This window comes from Prunus persica, chromosome G2 (assembly GCF_000346465.2).
Source record: "Prunus persica cultivar Lovell chromosome G2, Prunus_persica_NCBIv2, whole genome shotgun sequence".
Classification (NCBI taxonomy): Eukaryota; Viridiplantae; Streptophyta; class Magnoliopsida; order Rosales; family Rosaceae; genus Prunus; species Prunus persica.
The window spans coordinates 22,476,701-22,499,348 of record NC_034010.1 but is presented as its reverse complement, the minus strand read 5'-3'; the positions used below and the strand labels follow the sequence as shown (position 1 = coordinate 22,499,348).

Genomic DNA, 22,648 nt, shown 5'->3' with positions numbered 1-22,648 from the left:
AATTCCGTTCCACACAGTGCGGAGATTAGCTGATGCTCTGTAGATAATAATTAGAAAAACACCAAATTTTAGCTATAACGATCTCTCAATAATTTCTTGATCACTTTAAAAATGATTAGTCATGCAGTCCCCATCTTAGATAATGTTAGTTTGTTTTTAAAAAGAAAAAAGTATTTGCTTCAACTCCTCTATTTTCTCGCTATTGTTTTCCCATTTGATTCTCTCTATTATGAGGGGTTTTTGGAGGGGGGGCGCGGGGAAGGAGAGGGAGAGTATATTTGTCTGATAATTGTGGTTCCTTTTTTATGCCCAGAAATTTTTCTTTGGGTGTTTCTGATGAATTATTTTTGCACATGTGAACACTCTGATTTGCAAGAAAAGAGGCAAGCAGTATCCTTACTTAGTCAATGAGAGAAACTTGGTAGGTCACCTTCGTTAGCAATAACAAGCAAAACACGCGTGGCCAAATGAAAAGTGAGCTGTTAGACTTCTCCAGTCTGCTTGGAATGTTTTTGATACGTACAGTTATAGATTACCAGCGGAGCAAGAACTTGGGTGGATATAATACATTACATATAATGGTCCGCATGAACAAGAAATAAACAGTTCTAATAATGTTTAAGCCTCCAACGGAGAGCGCTACAATGTGTCTAGTTATTACAATGCCTTCTCCAAGTTAGGAGGAAAAGGATGGTAAAAAGAAAACACAGACAAACAAAATGACAATGGTCAGGCGTACTCATCCCTGGAGGAGAAAATCAGACTTCGGCTTCGACAATCAGGATGATTTAGAAGTCAGTGTCTGATAGTAAGCTCGGCTCTAAGATGGAGCACGCCATTTATGAAGTAAAGACTATCCTCAGCCATGAAGGAAGTCCATGGTATGGCGAATAAGTTCCGGTAGCCAACTGCCTTGCCCCCAGTAAATGTGTAATTACCTTTGTACTTGCTAATAAATTCCTCCGTTGGCTTTGATCTTGCTGCAAATTCGTAGTCCACTGCAAAACTCACCGACCCTTTTTCCTGCATCCCCAAAAACAGCCCAAAACAATGGAAAGAACTTTGCTGGTCCATGTTGCAATGTGCAGAGAGGAAGAACCCTTGCCCACCCAAGTGGAATGCCTGAGAATACACCCGTCCGGATGGGAACAAATTTGCGCACTCCTCCCTCTTCAAGTCCAGGTACACCACACACTGCTGCCTGGGAAGGTCAAATTCCACCACCTTAACAGGGCGATACTTGTAAGCCCTCTCCACGAAGCGACGATTCAAGGTAGCAGACTCCTCTGCTGCCAGGATTCGCTGCCGGTGTGGGGCCTCAGCCTTGAAGAAAAGAGCCTCAAGCACTAGCTTGGATGCAGCGTCATGGTCAAAATCATTACAGGTTAAAACTTTTTTCAGCTTTCGACAAGTCATGTAAGGAAAGCGAATGTAGCGTGCCAGTCGACTACCCAAGATTTCTCGCCGTTCCTCCAGTTTTGGGTAGTGAGTCCTAGACCATTTCAATACAAAGTCATATACAGCATCCTCAGATGCAACCTGGAGTTCATCACTGGATACAATTGCTTCTATTCCAGCTAGGGGTAAGGCCATCACCTCTTCTATAAACCTGGTTGAAAAAATCAAAGTCAGAAATATACCTCCCAAAAATGCAAACAATGTTACTTGACAAAAATTTGGTAGATTAAGTTCACATGTGAGTAACAAGGAAACTTACTTGCTTATGTCCTTGTAACGGGCAGCAAGGTACTGCTTTGCTGCATCAGTCAACGCCTGGACTGCTTCAGCCATTAGGACACTGGAAGGAAGTTCTAGATATAGCAATGCAGACTCAGGTGTCATGGGCATATTCCGCAACAGCCGGCTGCAATACCTCATGCATGAAGCAACCTCAAATTTGTCAGCAGCCATCAGCACATCCAGTAAAGCAGGAGCTGAGGTGGTGGTTAAGCTATTTCTGTACATAAAATTCAGGAGCTCCATGAGGGCAGCTTCTTCTGCACACAGGAAAACAAGTACAACAATTGTAAGGTGTACAACACTAAAATTTACTAAATATAAAAAGATAATAGTAAGCTTCTGAAATTTGTTCTCACCAGAAGCATTGATCCGCAAGGTTACATGTCGTTGTTCAGACTCCCTCATCCCATTTGAAAAGAGCTGCATAATAATACAATGGGGGTAAATGAGAAAAACCTTCCAGTGATAAGAACTAAAGGAACACGAATAATACCAGAGGACATTCACCTTATAGAAAAACGGACTCTTGGCTGCCAAAATTGGAGAGCTAATGTGCAACGTTTTAACTCTTACAACTGTAGAACAATCCATTCCCCAGTCTGAATCATTGCTGTTTGCAGCTTCATCCCCTACAAGAAAACAGGTTCTGGCTTAGAAAACTTGTAACATGATAACACCCTAGGAAATTAGGAAATTAAACTGCAGAGCTCTTCCTAAGACTGTAAACTTTGCTCACAGAGAGGTACAATAACATACTGAACTAAGACTAAAGTATTAGGGTTTCACTCAGGTAATATTATTCTCATAAACTTTTGGACCCTCACTAAGAAATCTTAGACACTCAATAGAAGATGAAAAACCTAAGCAGAACACAATGCTATTGAAGCAGCTTTTTAAAATTTTAATTTTAATTTGTCTGGGTTTTTTAGAACTCAGAACATAGAGGTCCAAGCATATAGGACAGATCCCATTCAAGTAAGGTTGTTTGTTTATGTGCTTTTCAAAATCACACAATTGATTAAAGATGCATTCAAATACCTGAAGGCGATTCTTCAACCATTGCAACTGCTTCCTCATCTTGATTTTCACAACCCTCACAATCATCCATATCAGGCTGATTGTCATTCAAGATTTGCTCCTCTGGGCATTCAGAGGGATCCGGAACTGAAAAAAAATTCTAAAATATTAACCAGCATTACCCAAAAAAAAATCATCATAGCATAATCAAAATGCACGAAATTGAAGGAAAGAAAAGGCAAGCATGTGAATGAACAGTACCCAGATAACAGAAATCCCAAACTGAATTAACCAAAGGGAAAATAAACCAACTGAGAAACGGCAATTATGCCTTTGTCTTGTCCATAATTCAGTGTATTAGAAGCTTCCGTGTCTTTTACCCAATAATACAGGGAAACACCAAGTTGAATAAATGCAGGCCAAAAAAGAGTTGAACAAATGAATTAAAAAAGTGAGAATTAAAATCCCATACTTTCTAGTTACTTTGGTTTCCAATAGGTTCAAGGTCAAACCCAGTAAGTCTTTGGGCAGTCATATGAGGCAGACAACTTAGGAAGTAGAATCAAAATTTATATGAAATTAAATTGCCCGTAGCTTCCATTTCCACAATTTTCTCAGCACCCAAACAAACAAAGAGAGTAAAGAAACGGACATAGATGTGCACTACTCCTCAAATAATAAGCTCAATCAAAAGTTTTCCATTTGGCTGCATCTGAAATTGATTTGAAGAAAGTGAAAAACGTCCTATAAAGCTCTCCCATTAGTTTAAGCACACAATTATTCGGCCATAATCAATATCTCCAAAAATGAATCCTATGGTCGCCCTCAACAAGTACCAAATTTCAATTCTTCCATTTCTCAGCACAAAACAGCTGTAAAGTAACGCCCAACACGAAACCCTAAAACCCCAAAATGTTCATACTTTCTCGAATATCATCGATAACCAAACAACCCACACAATTAAAAAGCACGAAAAGAAGAAAACGTACTGTTTTCCTTCTTGATGTCCTCTCTTCTACGCTTCCGGTGGCGGGCCCAATCAGCGATACTGGTACAGGCCTCGGAATCGGGTCTGGACTCGGGTGTGTCACCCATGATCTCGATCCGAAGCAGTCGGTCAGAGAAGTTACTGTCGTTGAAGGCGAAGGCGAAGTCGTCGGCATCGGCATCGGCCGACGGCGTCGCGTCCCGGGAGAAGTCGGGGTCCATGAGCGTACTTCTCGGATCGAATAGATCCGTATTCAATTCCTTCATCATTCAAAAACCTAAAACCCCAGAAGAGAAGAAGAGGGTGAAGTGGCAGAGTATGGGGAGAGGTGGTGGGATGGGGTTTGGATGAGGAGAGAGAGAGAGAGAGAGAGAGAGAGAGAGAGAGACGTGAATTTGAATCAAATGAGAAATGAGGAGGAGATGAGGGAGAGGGTCATAAAGTCGTGATAATATTAACTCTGAAGCGGCAGATGACCCCTCCTCTCTCTCTCAACCCCTTTTGTTATGTGCTCGTTTGGTTTTGTTTGTTACTCTCTTGACTGAAATTTCTGTCATTTGGGTTGGGGTTTGGTTTGGTTTGGTTTAGTTTCTGTATCTGACTTGGATTATTAGTTTTAAGTTTATTGTTAGCAAGGAGAACACATCTAATTAGAGCGCGTGACAGGTCAATTAAGGTGGCCACATCATGTCTAATATCTACACTTTTTACATTCATTAAAATAAAATAAAAGAATTCCAATTTTTTCATTATTTATTTATTTTGTATTTTCATAAGTTTATTTATTCCTAACATATTTCATTTAATTTGTTGGATCAATTCCTATTTCAAAAATTTGGGAAAAACTTTGGTGATTATAGTATTATTGGCATATGATATTGCATTAGGTTTTGGTACATATCTTGTTTGGGATTTCCGGTAATTAATTCTTTAATATTGAGGGTATTCTAGAAGAAAGAAAATTGAAAATAGAGAAGTATTATAGTGTTATCTTCTTTTGTTTGGATAGGATAAGACACTGACCAATGGGAAAAAGACAGAAGAAATTATAATTTGCTTTTTGCTAATGAACTGTGGTTACCATATTAAGAAAATTTATGGGTTACTCACAATGCTACGTAGGCAACTAACGAAGAGATATGACACGACGGAATTACATTGTAACAAATTTAAAAGATCAGAGTATGTTATTGTAAAAATTGAGAAGAAAAACTAACGTATCTTAAGGATGTAACTATAGAGTACTAAATTATAATTAACCCAAAATTTATCTAAGCAAGTGACTTGAAAGAAGAGCTGCAATTTGCCTTTTATGACCTGCTGTAAAATACTAAACTAGAGCTTTTTCTAGATGGAGAAAGGAACAGTTATGGGTTTTCTTCTAGATGTAAGTTGTAAATTACCTTGATAAGCTTCTTTTTTAATCTAGAATGTCTACACCGTACATTGCCTTGTAAGTTGTAAATTACCTTGTAAGTTGCAAATATTCAAAGTAAAAAAATTCTAGAATAAAAAGATAAGAAAAATGATTGTGATAAATAAAGAATAATTTAGAACATGATGGTGTTTTCTTTCCACCATTGCAAGAATTTCATTAAATTAGTGGTGGCATGTTTTCACTTATCAGGAATGTGTATTGTAATAATTCTAATTTTTGCTTCTCTTGTGTTTATTAATACATGGATATTGAAATGATTCCAATTCTTGAGTCATGAGTTTTCCACATTTACTAACGTATAAGGAATAAAAAATTATTCTTTATTTTAAGAAATTCTTGCAATAATGGTGTTTTTTCCCATCATTACAAGAATTTCATTCAATTGCATTATATGGCACGCATATATATACGATTGAAGATCACTGTGTACTTTTTTTTTTTTTTTTTAAAGTTTATTTTGATTAAAATTAGTGCATGCTGAATGGTTGGTTGTGATGGGGAGGCCACGAGAAAGCCCCTCCATAGTGGCATGGAATTGGTCTCATAAATTAATGTCGTGTGGAAGGCTTGAAGGGTCCAATTAAGCCGTTGTACACAATTCCGAGTTCTTGGTAAAGTCTAAAGTCAATCGTTCTACACGGTTTAAACGATAAAAATATGATCAATTTGCATGCCATTGCCAAATCCTTAACGACGGAATTAATTAAACTTGTTTATTGGCCGCCGGCCAGCAATCGGTTTGGTCTACTGAGTCCGGGCTCAGATCATTGGCCAAGTCCTGGATAATTTAGTCCAAGAAAGTATAGTAGTGCTACCAAACAGTTATATACTAGATTCTTTTGTTTGGTAATGGTATTATGTCCAATCAAGATGTGTACAAACAATGTATTGGGTAGGGTAAGAAGGGTAGAATATATAGATAGGTTAGGTGCCAACCAAAAATATTGGTCGGTAAGACCATAAACATCCTACCTTATTCCCAATCACCAAGTCCTGCCGTGCCGGCACCGTCCAGGGAATTCCGTTTTAAGTTCGGATAGTCTTCAGATCCCAAAAAAGAAGTTGGGATGGTCTTGCACTCTTTTTTGAGTTCATAGACTTGAAGAAGTTAAATTAATAGTCCATAGACTTCAAGGAGGATCGAGCTATATATGCGAAAGACATATAATTAAGCTTGAAACTTCCAGTTGAAGAACTCTTCAAACTTCCAATATTGGGATAATCTGCCTTTGAGAACTTGGGGATTTCTATTCATTAGGGTTCCTTACGAAACTTTTTTTAACGATCCAAACCATCTATATTTCACATCTTCATTCAGAGATCATCTTTGCAAAAAATCATGCAAATTGAAAATTATTAAGGCATCTAATTGAGACCAACAAAATCAATAAACACGGTGTTTAATTTCAATAATGTAATTGAGTGGTTAAATGATATCAGATTCAAGTGTTTTTTTTTTATATTTAGAGATGATCTTTAAATGAATATCTACAAAATAGATAGTTTGGATTAGTGAAATACAATGCTGAGTGAGCCCTACAAAAATGTCTATTAAATAAACTTATTTAAAAGATGTCTATTAAATAAACTTATTTAAAAGATCCATCAATGAAAGCTATATATATAATAATGACGTTGACAATGCCATTCTATAATCCATGGAGTTAGTTGGATAAAGACGTTAGTACAATTTGATTGGTAGGCCGGTTGTGGTATGAACTTTAAACAGAGACTCCCCACAAAAGCTCCGCTTACCTTGATGTAATCTAATGACCGGAATTTGCCTTATTTGCTCTTTGACGTACACTATGATGATACATGCACATTTTGATTTGGTCCTCAAATTTGATAAATGAATGGGCACATGTTGCTGTTTGGGCCTTGGACTCGTGTTGCTGAAATAGTGTTACATCAAATCAACCCCCTAAATAAAAGCCGATCAAATTGTGCGAGCGCAGAAAAGGCAAACTTTTCTATATGCTGCTATATGTCGACTGAGCTGAGGACGCGTTTGAAGTAATCTATCGGATTGCAGAAAAGAGCATACAGTTAAGAATTGCTGTTTCAATAAAAATAAAAAACGGTGCATTGACCGACCACCTCTAAGTTCACAAAAAGGCACAAAATTAGATAGAGATGGACGGCCAACATCCACATGCATGCTTCTAAAAACCTGATTAAAATATATCAACTATTCCCGCGGTTAAATTATCAAAATATTAATATTCCTTTATCGAGCTAGGCAATTGACCCAGTCAAACCATGTGTCTATATGTTTGCTATGCATGTATTCAAAGTACGGCTCCAGGAGCGAAATCCGACTTTTTATTTTATGTGAGAATCGAAATCCGACTTTTTATTGTCTGCGAGAATCGAAATCCAATTTAAAATAATTTAAAGTAATTAATAGAAGAAACACATGAGGAATGGTTCTTTAATTCTGACCTATTTAGAGTCATTCTTAAATAAATCCTTTATATTATCTAGAGTCACTCTTAAATAAATCCTTTATATGTAATATACATGCAATTCAATAACCGAGATTAGAAATATATAGCTAATTCTTAACATAAAATACTTATTGAAGCATATACTGAAAAACCAATGTAAGACTACAACAAAAGTAAGAAACAAATAACATTAATTTGGCATTGCGTATGTATGAACTTTTAATACAGAAATGGCTTTATACAAAGTCTCTTCCTTCGATTAGTTTCTCAAGTCATTTGAGAACAGATCCAAAACCGTAGATCGATGGATCTTGATTCTTGTTAATGTATTTTAAAGTACAAAGTTACACACATTGGAACTAAAACAAATCCATGGAAAATGTGGGAACATCTGATTTTTGTAGATGACAAACAAAAGAGAAATTAACATGGCTTTTGGTCCCTTGGATCTGCATGTCCATGGTTTTGAAGTTATTCAGATTCACCAACATGAATTTTCTGATCGATCCTGCAAATCACCAAAGCTTAAAAAAGAACACCATATAGGTTTAGATATCAAATTCAAAGTGCATATATAGTTCTAAAACATTAAGAGGGAAACTGAAATAAAGCACAGAGAGAGAGAGAGAGAGAGAGAGAGAGAGAGAGAGAGAGAGAGAAGGGAGAGAGAGGCCAATATGGAGCTCCCTTCAATCCAAGTAAGGAGAGGAGAAGGCAATCACATCTCCTAGGTCATGCAAACCCTTAAGCTGCGCACTTCAGTTTCATAACGTGCGCACCCCAGAGGTATCCATGAACCAGCAGCAGCGTAAACCATCTCTCCCTCCTGGTTTTGGACCAAAGGAAGCTCCCAACTAACCCTCAAACAGTACAAGAAATGCTACCAAAAAGACAAACTAAAAAGAAGGAAAAAAAAAGAAAAGAGAAAGTGGTAAAAGATGCCAATCTGCCCAAATGGTTGCTCTAGTTGTGAGGAGAAATGGTGGGTCTGAAGGGCCTTTAAATAGAGATAGAAGTAATGGGTAAAAACCCTAGTAGGTGAGAAAGGACCACAGGATAGGATTCAGAAATAAATAAGGACATTAATGGGGGATGTGAAGAAAATCTGAGGGTTAGATTTTCTCTTTAATTTTCTGACAAAAGTTGAATGCATCATGCATGGGGTTGATTTGGGAAACAGAGACTGGTAATGGCAGACAAGGGCATCTTTCTTCATCTCTCTTTTTTGATAAAGGCAACAAAAATCTGACTCGTGGTGTTAATAGAAAATCTATAACTATTAGATACTGAAGAGAAAGCCGACTCTTAGAAATAGGTAAGAGGCACACTGGCGCTGCAACGGCTAGATTTTGGTTTCTGGTTTGGGATGTGTCTGGATGCAGTACTTGTTTTTATTTATTTATTATTAATTAATTAATAATGTGAATGTTATGGATTAATAAAGAAGAAAAAAGAATTAATGGAATCATAAATTTGGGATTGGTTAAGATATTAATATGTTTAAGTTTCTTTCTTGATTGTACCAAATTTATTAAATTAACGTTGCAGAGAACAGTGAAAATGTGGTGGTGTTATAAAAGCATCTGTACATTTTTGTTAGATTCTCCATTCAGGAGTGATGGTTGGTGGGGTGGGGTCATGATGCTCACCGTTTGATCCATGGGTAGATTTTTACTCTATGTGTAAGAAAGCTAGTGAAATAAAAAAAATCTTTCTATTATTTTATTTTATGATTTAAAATAGAAAAAAATTTATTATTTACAGTCAAATTTTTACCTTCATACTTTTCTGTCAAAAATATTTGCTCTAGCAATTTTGGGAGAAATTGTTGAGTCCGTTTGTAGGACCACTTGGATTGTCTAGTCATGCTCACACAATAAAGGGATTTTTGTATTTTGATCTCGCTCATCCTCACAATGGCTTACACAAAGTTAATTATCATGTTATATACGACAACTGCACACAAGAATTTCTCACAACAACTTCAATTAAATCTAAGGTCATGCACGACCTTTTTGTCATTTTAGAGTGTTTCGAGGATTATGCTACTCCTCTTTAAATATTTGAGTAAAATTTAAGCTTAAAATAAAAGAAGAGTAAAATACATGAAATTCACATATTATTGACTTAATGAAGAAATGTAAAACCAAGACATGATAGGGACACATTGTCAAGCTAGCTATGGGGGGGTGGTCTGTTGAGAGAGTAGGGTCCGCCATGAGTTGTTTTCTGGGGAAAGCTGCGATAAAAGATGATCAATTTCTCTCTCCTCACTCAATATTCCTTCTCTTGTTCAACAAGAAAATTCCATTATGAGATTCTTTCTTCAATACTGCAATATCTTAGTAAAGTAATGGCATTAATGGTCCTAAGCCGGCCGTTGCCTATATAATAAACACCTTTCAACGTCTGCTATTCTCCTAAACTCATGTTGCTTCCTATGCTTCTTGCTCCTGAATGCTAAGGTTTTAGATCATATTTGTGGGTTTCAATTGGAGCTCTTCTTCACTCTAATTCTGAAAAGAGGTGATGGTAGACCACGACTGCTAATTCATGAATACCCTCAAGTATGCACGTTAGCGACAGATGTGCGCATGTTAAGGGTTTGCATGAAGTAGGAGACGGGGTTACTTTGATCTTTTCGGTTTGGAGTGAAGAGAGCTCCAAATTGATCTTTCTAGAATTTGATTCCTATATTGGTTGTATGTACATGTAATGTCTTCCTGGTGGATTGTATGCTTTAATTTTCGTTATTGGGTATCTATTTAATTTTAAGTTAAATTACTAAATTCTTTGTCTATATTTTATTTTATCAACGTTAGGAAGAGAGAGAGGGGTTTTCTCACACACATACTGTCAAGATGTTATGGAGATTCAAACATGAGAACACTGATCTATAAGTTAATGTCCTTTGTCAATAGGCGAGATCTCATTGGCAAATTATTTGGCTACTTTTGATCTCGTGCACACCTAGACTTGGGAGCATTGAGACTCTGACTCTATCAATGTGTGATTTCGGGATGGAACATATTTGCCTCCTTCCTTACAAGTATAAACTCTTATTTTCTTGTCAATCATAATTTGACATGTGTGTTGAAATTTATCTTTTTATATTTTTTATAAATTATTTTTACACATATATTAAACTGTGAATTACAGGAACCTCTTTTAAAGGAAGGTGGAAAACACTTTCCTTTTAGGATTGCTGAAAGTCTGCTGGCCTTCCCATAATTTAAAGTCGGAGTTGGAAATGTATCTATATAGGAAAACCTGACATGGCGATGGCGTATGACACTTGTACTCAAGAAATTAATTTTTTGTTTAATTTCAAATGAGCTCTCGATGTGATTATTATTCAAGATAGGCGTTGATGTGTAATCAAATGAGATAAAAGAAAGCATGTATGTGTAGGACTTTTGGTTCACGTAGTTTTCGTTGGATGTGACATTAATTTTATTCCTTAATGTGATTTTCTCCTTATCAAAGGAAAAAAAATGATTTTTTTTCTTGTAATAAGACAAAAGACCACCCGGAAAGTCATAATTATTTGCAAAATTTCAATAATTTGCTTTCTGAAAATTTTGATTTGAAGCAAAATCAGACAAGCAAACGATTTGAAAGGTGGGTGGAAATCTCGGTGCATCAAGAATAATCTAACCCAAAAAAAGGTCCTAGAGTGAATAACGAAGAAAACCATCATTGTTGCGCAATCCTCGGATGAGCTTTTGGCCAAAATTCAAAACCAACGACATGGGGTACGTAAATAAAAAGAAGGAACGATATTTTATTGGAAATTTTTTTAGTATAAGCGATTTAGAGAGGGAGTTTACACAAATATTTATTAGTGTCTAGGGGTTCGAATTTCTGTCAACATAGGTGGAGGTGAAAGAGCTCAACCAACTTAGCTATACCCTACTAGCAGCTCAATTACAATATTGAATAAGAGTATCCTGTATAATAATCGGACTCTTCAAACCAAGTAACAGATCAGCTAAGGGATAAAAATTAATTTCACTATTTCCCAAAGCCACAAATTTAGGCTTGTGAAAACCTAAAGAGAAAACCCCTAAGGGTAGTTGTGGTGGATCTATGTCAGATCTGTGCGAATATGTTCATCTCCGTCCTCCGTTGGTTTGCTGAGGGCCTGATCTGAGCAGGACGTTATGTTTTGTTTGTTTGTTTAGTTGTAATAAGTGCATCAATTCTCTATGAGATTGTTGAATGGTTTGTTGGTCTACATTCAAGAGAGTTTTAGTCATTGTTTAGATTTTAAGTTGGTTTTCTAAGTCTCTCTTTGGGTGAGGTTTTGTTTTGTTATTTATGTTGGTGTGTGTTCAGTTTATTCAAGCTGTGTCTTGGGGCATTTTTTTGGCCTTTAGTGAAAAAGTCGCTAGAGTAAAGCCATGTGACATTGGTTTGCTGCTAGATTTGAGCCCTTAGGGCTGTGATTGGGGGAGTACCACAACCGTGATTATCTTTTGTACCATATTGAAACCTGTATTAGATCATTGTTTAAGTATGATTATGGATTCAAGTGATTGGTTGCATGTGTGACTATTGTAATTGAGCCTTTCAGTTTTCACTCCCGACCGTTAACCAATCATTTCTTATTGTAACAAAAAAAACTATATCTTGCCTGATTGTATCTTCTAGTAAACAAAACAAAAAAAGAAAAGAAAAGATATGTTTCGTTTTCCAAAACTGATTGGGGTGCTTCGAAATGTTTCAATTTTAACGGTGATTCATTTTCACATCCACTCTCACTACTTGAACTAATAACCCCAAAAACTTGTATATACTGAAACAAGTAAAATCCCATTAAACATAAGTAAATTGAATAGGACTTGTTGCAAGGGATAAGTTTTTCATTACTTGAGCCTCAAGCACAACTTTCCTGTTTCACCTTATATAAGGTCCAATGTTAAACGAGATTTTTCTTGGTACGCTGATATTGGTTTCCCGTTTGTTTGCTTTACCTTCAAGTTAAATTTACTTTCCTTTTCATCGTCTTTCCAGATCCTACTTGGATTTCTGAAAAATTACTTTTATAAGCTGATATAGGAGAGGCAAATAATTAGCAAAACGCATATGGAGATTCTTTCTTTAATATTACAAGATCTTTGAAAATTAATGGCATTCATGACCCTAATATCACCTCCTCCCAGCCGTAGCCTATATAAGCACCTCTCAAGGTCTGTCTATTCTCATCCTAAGCCATTTTGTTTCGAAAGTTTCTTGCTTTTTTAAACATAGAGTATTATGTGAGGTTCAATTGGGGCTCTTCTTCACTCCAACTCTGAAAAGAGGTGATGGTAGACCACGGCTGCTAGTTCATGAATACCCTTAAGTACGCACCTTATCGATGGGAGTGTGCGCATGCTAAGGGTTTGCATGAGGTAGGAGATGAGGCTACCTTGATCTTTTTGGTTTGGAGTGAAGAGAGCTCCTAATGGATCTTCCTAAACTTTGGTTCTTATTGTGCTTGTGCTTGTGTACATATGAGCGCATTTATATTTAACTTTAACATGAAACTATATAATGTTTTTTTTCTCTACATTACTCAGTTGCTTTGTTAGTTGCAATGCAGAAAATTTAGCCACTTCAAGAAGCATTGAGTTGAGACTCTTGACTCTACAGAGGTGTGATTTTGGAACTGCTGAAAATTCCCCATACTTTGAAGTTGAAGCTAGGACTGTCTGCTTTATACCCATCTAGGAGAACAAGACATGGGGATGATGGCGTATAGCACTTGTATTGAAGAAATTAGATTTTCAGTTTAATTAAGGGCCGAAAGTGATTATCGAAGATCGGTGTGTTCATACGTAAGTAATACCCCTCAAACGAAGGCATATGTATGTGTACAATTTAATTTGGTTAATGTGAATTTTCTCCTTGCATAAGTACTGTACAATTTTGGGCTCATATCTAAAATCCCCTTTGCATAACTGTACATATACTCTTTCGTCAAACCAACTGATGGCAGGTAGGGGAGTTCTTTTACCCCCAAAAAGTATGATTTGTGAGACATTTTATTCCAATGTAATCGAACATCGAAAAAATAATATGGATGTCGCATGAAAAATGGGCTGTTGGAAGGAACATGTCTGTTATGCAAACAAAGTAAAAGCTCTGTTCTAATTCTAGGCCATGAAGACTTCTGGCAAAATCGAAATCACATCTGCACGGTGCAGCCGCTGAGTCTTGGTGCTTCGTAAAGTGGCTGCTGTCTGTAATCTAATTGACCAAACAAACTTAGCAAAACATTAGTTAAAAAAGCAGATTAATTAACATATAAAATAAAGGATTGTACAAACCAATACTTGGTATATATCGATCTAGGCATATATGCACATTGTAATGCAAGTAGACAATTGGGGCATTCTTGACTTTACCAAATGTGCAGAAAGTTTGATCACCACCATGCTTTTGTTTGAGTCAGGGGAGGAGGTTCAATAAAAAGAAAGAAAAAAAAAAGCAAAGTTTGGAAGACCATTTGGAGCTCCCTTCACTCCAATACCAAAAAGATCAAAGTAGCCTCGTCTCCCACCTCATGCAAACCCTTAACATGCGCACATTTAGTTTTATCGTGCGCATCTAAGGGTATTCATGAACTAGCAGTCGTGGTCTACCGTCACCTCCTTTCAGAGTTGAAGTGGAGAGAGCTCCATTTGGGCCCCACTTAAGACCTTATTTTGACCCTATAAGCTAGTAGCTAAACCTTTATATGCATCGATGGAAGCGATATTGGCTATGAGAATGGGAAGCCCTGAGGGGTCTTTATATAGGCCAGGACTTCGGCTTTAGGTCAAGTTGGGGCCACTAATTTTCCCAGATTTAATATTAATGAAAGAATCCCATAATGGGATTTTCTTGTCAAAGAATTGGTGAAACGTTGCAAGATTAGTACAGAGAAATCAATTATTGCTGATTGAGAGCATCTTTTCTTATTAACTTTCCAATTAGGGTTATTATTGGTTGTGATTATATATAATCATATATATGTCAGTGCGTGTTCATCTTTATGATCAGAGGCTCTTAAAATTGTAGGTCCCATACACGAACGTTGCTTGTAAAGTGTACCAATTGTGTGTTTCATCAAAGAAAAAAGAAATGTGTGCTTGTGTGGCTTGGATGATTATCTTGTTTGGTAATTGGTATGTTGTATATTTTAAGGGGAATTGGTGTCACCTTAATTTAGATGTTTCTGTTAAGGCCTGTGCATATTTACATACAGGACAGGGGTCCTGAAAATTTTGACAAACATGACACAAGCCAAGTAGACAAGTACACAATTAGGAAAGTTAACCCTAAACTTACTAGCTAGTCTTAAAAATATACTATGAAAGAGATTGTATTTAGCCTTGGGATGGAATAGGGACGGTTTCAATATTATAAATTCAACACTTCGTATAATTGTAATAAATTTATGACATTAACATGTCACGTGATGTTAAGATTAATCAAAAATATTAAGACGCTCCTTATACTCACTCAAATGTGTAATAGCTTCAGTTTAGCATAAGGCATTGCAAATTCAAATCCTTGCTAAATTAATCGAACCATTTTAAAGCAATAAAATGTATATTAATTGAACCCTTTTCTAGTTGTAACTAGTTATCATTTTTTTCTTCAAAAGTATATGAGACTGGAAAATTGTTATTTCCACTAGAAAAAGCTTATACCGGTGAACAACAAAATTCCAGTGGTCAAATTAAGAACCTTGACCACCTCAGGATATTGGGATTAGGAAGATTAAGATACTGGGTGTGTTTATTAATCAGAAATTGGAATTCTCATTAGGAATTGAATTCCACTTATGGAGGATTCTTACATTTACTTCATATCAAAAAATTGAAAAAAAAAGGGCCCACACAAAATTAGAAATTGAATTCATGATTTTGGAAGGATTCAATTCTTGAGTGGGAGATGATATTCTAATTCCTAGAGAACTAACTCATTAGGAATTCATTTTTTTTACTCATTATATCCTCACACAATTTTCAATTTTTCAAAATTTTCATCTATTTTAACCAAACAACGAGGACATTTTAGTAATTAGTACCACTCTTATCTCAATTCCATATGGTTTAGTAAACAACTCCAATAGGAATCCGGAATCTAACTCCTCTCAATCCATATGAATTAGTAAACAACTTCAATAGGAATCTATAATCTAATTCTCCTCAATCCAACTCCTCCTCAATTCAATTCCTCCTAATCCAATTACGGATTAGTAAACATGCCATTAAGGGCATGTTTACGTATTAGTAATGGAGAAAGTAAGGAATCAGATAATTTAGGAATCGGGGAACTACTGAATCGGTATGGGAAGAATCATTCCCATTAAGCTGTTTACTAAACATACGAAATTAGTAAAGGAATGGGGTTGATTCCCATTGTTATTGTTTACTAATTTTCATGAATCAGAATCCAAATTAATTTGATTACTAAAATGCCCTACACATTTTCACCACATCACATATATAAAATTCACCCAAAACCAAAAGCTATAGGAAAAGGGGTTTTGAATTAATCAGTAAGAGGGAATCCGTTATGAAAGAAAATTATCAGCAATTTATTCTGAACCAAAAGCTAGACAAGCTAACCTGGCTAAGAAATCTTTGATCAAGTGAGATAAAATTCACAAAAGAAGTCACCTGTGTTGTAACGTTAAGGGTTTGAGTTGTTTGAACTCCTTCTGGCGTGTATTTTTATTTTTTTTAGGGTTTGAGTTATTTTGGAATTATAATAAAGTGGTAAGGGTATTTTTGGAAGTTAATAAGAGAAAGCAGGAATGGGAATCGTATCGACTAGTCCCCCCTAGTCGATCTGATACCTAGTTTTGAGGGAATGTGATTACGGATTTTGAGGTGGGGCCCACTTATTTTTTCATTCCTGATTGCAAGTAAACGCAGGGGAAGTCAGGAATGGAAATCATTCCCTTTCCTCCCATACCCATTACTGATACGTAAACATGCCCTAAAAGTAATGAACTAAATTGGAAACAAAAGGAATGTGAGAATATTCTTTGATTGAAGATTGATAGAGAGAGTATTTCTCTCACATTGAAAAGCTAAGGGACTTATCCTAAATTTTATAAGGAATTGGGCTACTTCCCCATTGTCAATTGATTTTGAGGTGGAACCTCAATTTCTTTTAGTTTTTACAAGATTTTTTCAAGCTGCTCTTTAGACAGCTCGGTGCCAAGCCGACCATGTCATGTGTAAGCACCAGTCCCATCACATTGGTGGATCAATTGGAGATTGACATGTGGCCATGATGGCTTCACACGGTTTCATAAGGGGGTGGTGGTATGTAGAGTAGCCTCTGACCCATGTCACACCTTGTCTATGGACGAATGACATGCCTACACGTGGAATTTGAGGTGATGGGAGCAGTGGTTCCGAAGGAGGGTGGCACTGTCTTCATTTAAGATGAGTTTTGTTGTCGACATGGCCTCTTCATGGCCACGTGTCATGCTTGCGTTGGGTAGACTGAACTTGGTTATTACCTTGCGTCAACACTTACAAATCATAAAATTCCATTTCTAAGTACTAACAATTAAGTACACTTCCATGAAAATATTAGAAAGAAAATTGCTACTATCATTATCGCAAAGTTTATTCTTATGCTAGTTGCTTTTTCATAGTGGTCCACTACATTCAAGAAGAAAATAAAAAAAAACTGTTATGCTTAGATTTGAACACCATCATACCGCACAAGTATTAATTTGTTTAGAGACTTAATTTGGTTACTGGATAATGAAAAAGAACTACTTTCAGTATGGTCACTATCTTTTTAACAGAAAACATAGTAGGCACATAATTTTATAGATTTTTTAAGCCTCTATTTGTCAATTTCATCAATATAAGCCAGTAATTTATGAAAAGAAATTATACTCAGAGCTGTCCAGTCACACTCACTATGGTACCAAGTTCCAACTTCCAAAAACTAATTGGATCATTAAAAGTACCAAGAAATTTTGGGTCAAAGCAAATTGTATAATATTTCTATGCACTGAACACTTTTCTTGAATCTTACTTGCAGGTAGTGGTGGGTGGTGGGACTTAATCCCGTGTGAATTTTATTCTAACAAAAATGTTTCTTTGCATTGTTTAAATATTATTGACAAATTAGAAAACAGTTCTAATATTTCAGTGAACTCAATTGGGAAGGGGGTGGCTGGTGTTGTAGTCAGCAACAGCCTCAGAATTTTGGTCTGCATTTGGGTTTTAAATATTATAGAATATCAAGTACCATTTGGTGGATTAAAGTATAATTCTTTATATGGTCAAAAGCAATTGAGCAAACCTAAATTTTTTCATTTTGAGCTTGAGAAAATTATATATAAATATAAATATACGTCACTAATGGTGGTGCCATTTGTCTCGTCGTTACAATCAGGGAAGTTAGGAGTAGCTTTCATGGCCATCAGTCTTTTAGATAACTATCATACAACTAGGCATTGATTTAGGCTTCAACATAGTGGTGGATTCAGATTTGAAAGCCAGCTGAGTAAAATTTATTTATTAAACTCGACGATATAAGTGAATTTTATTAATTCACATAAAAAGATACATATAGTCAGGGGACGTAATGAGTGTTACCCTCAAATGCATCTCCACATATAAATAAAAATTTAACAAAAACAAAAACTACAATTAAATGCAATGCAATACAAAACAACATTATTTAAATCTAACAAGTTTACCCTACTAGAGCTTATAAGTTTAAATTCTTCAATTATCACTGCATTATTGATATTATTAACAAATTCTTTCATATATGTTAAGTATATATTAGCAAACTCTTTTTCATACATGTTTTAGAGATAGGAAATATAAAAAAATATTTCTTTCTTTTTTTCCTGAAAATTCTCGGCCGGGCAGCAGCCTTGCCGAAAACAGGCTAGATCCGCCCTTTCAGTATCCATGTCCAGACTCCATTTCGTAATTTAGATCGATTGATTGAGATTTAAGAGGTTTTTGAAAAATCGATCATATAAATTTTTACTGATTTTTTGAGAGGTTTGTCTGATAAGAAGTTGAGACTTGGATGACAACAAAAATATATGTATAACAAGGTAGATAAGAAAACAATTCTCATGTACAAGTGCACTGCGTTTGACATTTGCTTGTAGACATTTGCACTAGAAACTCAGTTTACAAAGATCCTGGCCTCAATTCAATGAACAGCTATGTTCCATGATTGAGCTTAACATGATCAAACTAGACAGGCCCTTTGGAAGTCTTCGAGCGAGAGCGCTTTGCTTCTAACCTGGCTTCAAGTAATTTTGCCATCAGTGTATTTTCGTTAAGCCCCGGAGGCCATTCCAAAGTAGATTCAGATTTTCCAAAATCTGGGGTTGTTAATTTTGACATCCATTGCTGTACTGGACTAGCATTACCTGTATACACAGGCTGGATACCAGTTTCTACCATGCAGTTACTATCGGGAGGATTGGATTTCAATCCATGTACCGCAACCCGTTTACTTTGTATTTCTTGTAGACCTTCTTTGATTAAATCACAGTACTCAGATTCTTCAAGATTGTCAACCAGAGTTCGATTCTCTTCTCCCATTTTAGTGATTTCATCATGTTTATTATCTGCAGACTGGCTCCTGTTTCCAGTATAGGACATGGCTCTGGCCATATGTTCTTCAAACTTTCCTTGCAAACCAGACAAGCTATTACCCTTGGTTTTCTCCTGTGATACCTTTTTCCTCATGGAATTAGATTTCACTAGTCCTTCATGTTGGCCTTCTGCAACATTTTTTTTGTGCTGCCTAGCGCTGAGCTTGATTTGTTTTCCACCGGCAGTCTTGCTTGCTTCTAAAGCGTGTGAATCACCGTCAGTAGAATCTTCATCAGCTACATGTTGTGGTGCACTTATAGCCTCATTCAATGGAAAGGACTCTAATGAATGCCGGCGTGAGCAATTTCCCTTGAGCTCCATTGGGGAGAACTTACTATTTTTCTTCAATTCAACAGATCGTTTTGCCTGAAGAAAGTTTTCTATATCAAAACCTAACTTTTCTACGATTGTATTCCTCTCTGCAAGGTCATTCTGAGCTTCTGCTATCTTCATTTGCATCCGTTCATCAAGCCATGCTTCTGAAAGATGGAGAATTAGTCTGTCAGAGCTGGTCATATCACTGTGATCCTTCTCAGGATTTTGCTTCAGGGATCGCACCTCTTGTTCGTACTCTTTTATTCCATTTGCAAACTCATCACACAAATTTTCCAATAGGATACGCGCTTTTCTCTCCCTTTCAAGCTCCCTCAAAGCATTAGAGAAGGAAGATTTCACTTCAGAAATCTCTCTAGCTAGCTTCCGATGCAGGCTTTCTGAATGCTTTCTCAACTTCCTCTCACCTTCTAGCTCATCCCTGAGCAATTGGACTGTAGCTTTGATCCGATCCTGGTCCTTATTTTTCCAAACAAGTTTATTCTCTGTAACATGCTTCATCAAGTCGTCCATTTCTTGCCTATCTGATTGCTTCTCATGCAACAACACTTCAATTTTTGCCTGAGAATGATCTAGTTCCATTTTCAGTGCTTTTACCAATGCTATATTGGATGCATGCTGTTCTTCAAGAGTCCAGATACGATTGAGCACTTTGAGTAATTCTGTGGATGTTTTAAAGCTTTGACTTGACTCACCTATCCTTCCCTTATAAGGTGCCACCTATGAAAATCAAAGGATACTTGAATCCATCAAACCAGCAGATAACATAGCTTTTAGTTCTTACTTGATTTGGTGAAAGAAAATAACTCAAAACATCATTCCAATTGTATTAGATGATATCATTAATATTTTATACTCCAAAGTTCTGTCTTGAATATCTGTAGTTACATAATACAATATCACTATATTGTCGTTCCAAAACATTTCTACTCAGCATAGAATCTCGACTTCTATGAATTCTTTGAGCAAACAGTTCATATTTTAATAGAGAAAGCTCTGTATTACTTTACATTGTTGTCTACTTATCAGTTGATTCTCTTAAGGGCATCCAGGAAGATGCACCATTAAGTTACATTTTGAGTAATCACTCCCAGAATTTACAATGAATCAGCCTTCTAAAATTTAATGTCAGTGAAAAGAAGCACTTTCAAAGAATTGGAAAGTCAACTCTTAATCCTCATTGTAAATATTGTTGAATTTGTAAGACTACTGGACTCATGATATCTTCTTTCTATTCTATATATAAGTTATTTAAGAAGAAGTCGGCTATAGAAACAACCTCTCTTTTTTTCTTTTAACAAGAGGGATTCTTTTTCTTATTCAGGAGAAGAGGGACATAATAACTCACCTCCAGTGAGCTACTACAACTAGCAGGAGGTAGGGGTTGTAGAGCACAACCATTGCTCTCAACTGATTGATGGTGTTGTATCTGTGATGCTGATACAAGCCTCCCCAAGCTGCTTGCAGTTGCTGGCTGGAATGAGACAAAGGGCAAGGATCAATGCTGAAATCGAAACATACAGACAAGCACGAATTCGGATACACAAAGTCTAGCAGCTTCGGGAGCAAAAATTAGATCGAGCTCTCAAGCCATATACAAAGTCTAGCAGTTCTTCCCAACATTACAAACTTCTCCTAGTGTTACTGCTGCATAATCATTCCATCAAGATAGTTCTATGCCAAAAACATTAACCTTGAGAATTAAACTTAATAATGCAACCACTTATAAATTATAATGTTGCTTCTGAAAAAAAATAAAAAATACTGAGCCATATTTGCTCCCGGAAGAAGAAATTCAAGTCCAAATAACTAAACAAATCCAAATAAAAAATACCACAAAGTCAACATCAAACACTTCCCAAAATAACACACATTAATATTGTATAGATACCTGGTGGTGATGTAGTGAGTTAGTAGAAGTGTCAAGCCCGATCAGATGCTTGGGAAGCTCAAACCCATTTCTCTTCCGGTGCTTGTGTCGAAGTCTAGCTCCTGCTTTGCTCATTTGGGCAAGTGGGTTATGCTGGAACTTATAAGACTCAATTTCCCAGAGGCTGGAACAGAGCTTTCTAGCAGAGAGTGAAGTTGTGGGGTGAAGGTTGAGAAATTCAGAGCTGGTTTTGTTGTTGCTGTTATAAAACTCATCAAGCCTCCAAATAGGCGGTGGCGTGCTACAAAGCCCTCCTCTTTTCCCTACCAATACACCGCGTTTCAACTTTTTCACCATTGATGATCCTTCTTGCTTTTTTCTTTCACTTTCCACACCCTTTTCTTTTCTTTCCATCTCTCTCTCTCTCTCTCTCTCTCTCTCTATTCAAAATTCAATCTGTGAGCTTCTAAGCTCTTTCACCCACGTTTTTGTTTTTCCTTTTTTTGGGAGCTTCAAGATTACTAGGTTGCTTATTTCTTTCTCTCTCTTTTTCCTCAAAGCTACAGACACTGAGGCTTGCTTGCTCTGCTCTGTCCTACATATTTTGCTTCTCTATTTTCTAAGTGAGCATTGAGTTTTATGTTTTCTGTTTCTTTGTCCCCCGATTTACCCCGAAGCTTATCCACCTCAGCGCTAATATGCCAAGGAAATTGGGACAGGGGACTTCAAAACTGGGCCCGCTGATTCTAACACTTATCGTTTTTTGTTTTTTTCAAAAAGTAAAAACAAAAAGAAATTTGAAATTTTTTCTCAAATACAACTGTTAAATAGATAATTTTTTATTTTTATTTTTACATTTGTCATATGTTAAATAGTATTATCTGAGAGCACTTTCCCAAAAAATATATATATATATGTTTTTATTTGTAAACTTTGCCATTCGAGCACTGTCAGGATCTGAGGTTGCATCCTTAAAAGTTAAAACTAAGGACCTCCCCTCAAATGAGGTTTTACACTTGTCAATTTCATTTAATTTGTTTTTTTCTGAAAATTATTTTATTGTTTTGAAATTAAACAAGTGTCAAAATCCTATTTAATTTAAGAATGAGTTCCTCCTATTTTTAAGGAACTAAACTTTGTTCATCATAAATTAAGATGGGTGATGCTAGGGAGACC

At 36.3% G+C, this 22,648-nt stretch overlaps 2 protein-coding genes and 1 long non-coding RNA gene across 3 annotated transcripts; all 3 read right to left on the bottom strand.

The window, feature by feature from the left end:
* Positions 533-4,305, bottom strand: LOC18787054 (BTB/POZ domain-containing protein POB1). Its single transcript, XM_020558419.1, has 6 exons — positions 3,747-4,305; positions 2,779-2,904; positions 2,248-2,369; positions 2,097-2,160; positions 1,718-1,997; positions 533-1,609 (listed from the first exon to the last, which is right to left on the bottom strand). Exons 1-6 carry the CDS (start codon positions 4,012-4,014, stop codon positions 796-798), a joined length of 1,674 nt encoding a protein of 557 aa, XP_020414008.1. The 5' UTR covers positions 4,015-4,305; the 3' UTR covers positions 533-795.
* Positions 13,674-14,351, bottom strand: LOC109947617. The gene is made up of 2 exons (XR_002270393.1): positions 13,948-14,351; positions 13,674-13,860 (listed from the first exon to the last, which is right to left on the bottom strand). It is a non-coding gene; the product is annotated as an uncharacterized LOC109947617 (long non-coding RNA).
* LOC18786602 (uncharacterized protein At5g41620) lies at positions 18,690-22,185 on the bottom strand. The gene is made up of 3 exons (XM_020558356.1): positions 21,494-22,185; positions 20,951-21,076; positions 18,690-20,322 (listed from the first exon to the last, which is right to left on the bottom strand). The coding sequence occupies exons 1-3, from the start codon at positions 21,884-21,886 to the stop codon at positions 18,862-18,864; spliced, it is 1,980 nt and encodes a 659-aa protein (XP_020413945.1). The 5' UTR covers positions 21,887-22,185; the 3' UTR covers positions 18,690-18,861.

Coding starts and splice junctions, on each gene's coding strand:
- LOC18787054 (XM_020558419.1), bottom strand. CDS start 4,014: ATGATGAAGGAATTGAATACGGATCTATTCGATCCGAGAAGTACGCTC. Junction 2,370..2,778: donor GGTTGAAGAATCGCCTTCAG/GTATTTGAATGC, acceptor GTTTTCTTGTAG/GGGATGAAGCTGCAAACAGC. Junction 2,161..2,247: donor AGAGTCCGTTTTTCTATAAG/GTGAATGTCCTC, acceptor ATTATTATGCAG/CTCTTTTCAAATGGGATGAG.
- LOC18786602 (XM_020558356.1), bottom strand. CDS start 21,886: ATGGAAAGAAAAGAAAAGGGTGTGGAAAGTGAAAGAAAAAAGCAAGAA. Junction 21,077..21,493: donor ACTCACTACATCACCACCAG/GTATCTATACAA, acceptor GTCTCATTCCAG/CCAGCAACTGCAAGCAGCTT. Junction 20,323..20,950: donor GTTGTAGTAGCTCACTGGAG/GTGAGTTATTAT, acceptor TGATTTTCATAG/GTGGCACCTTATAAGGGAAG.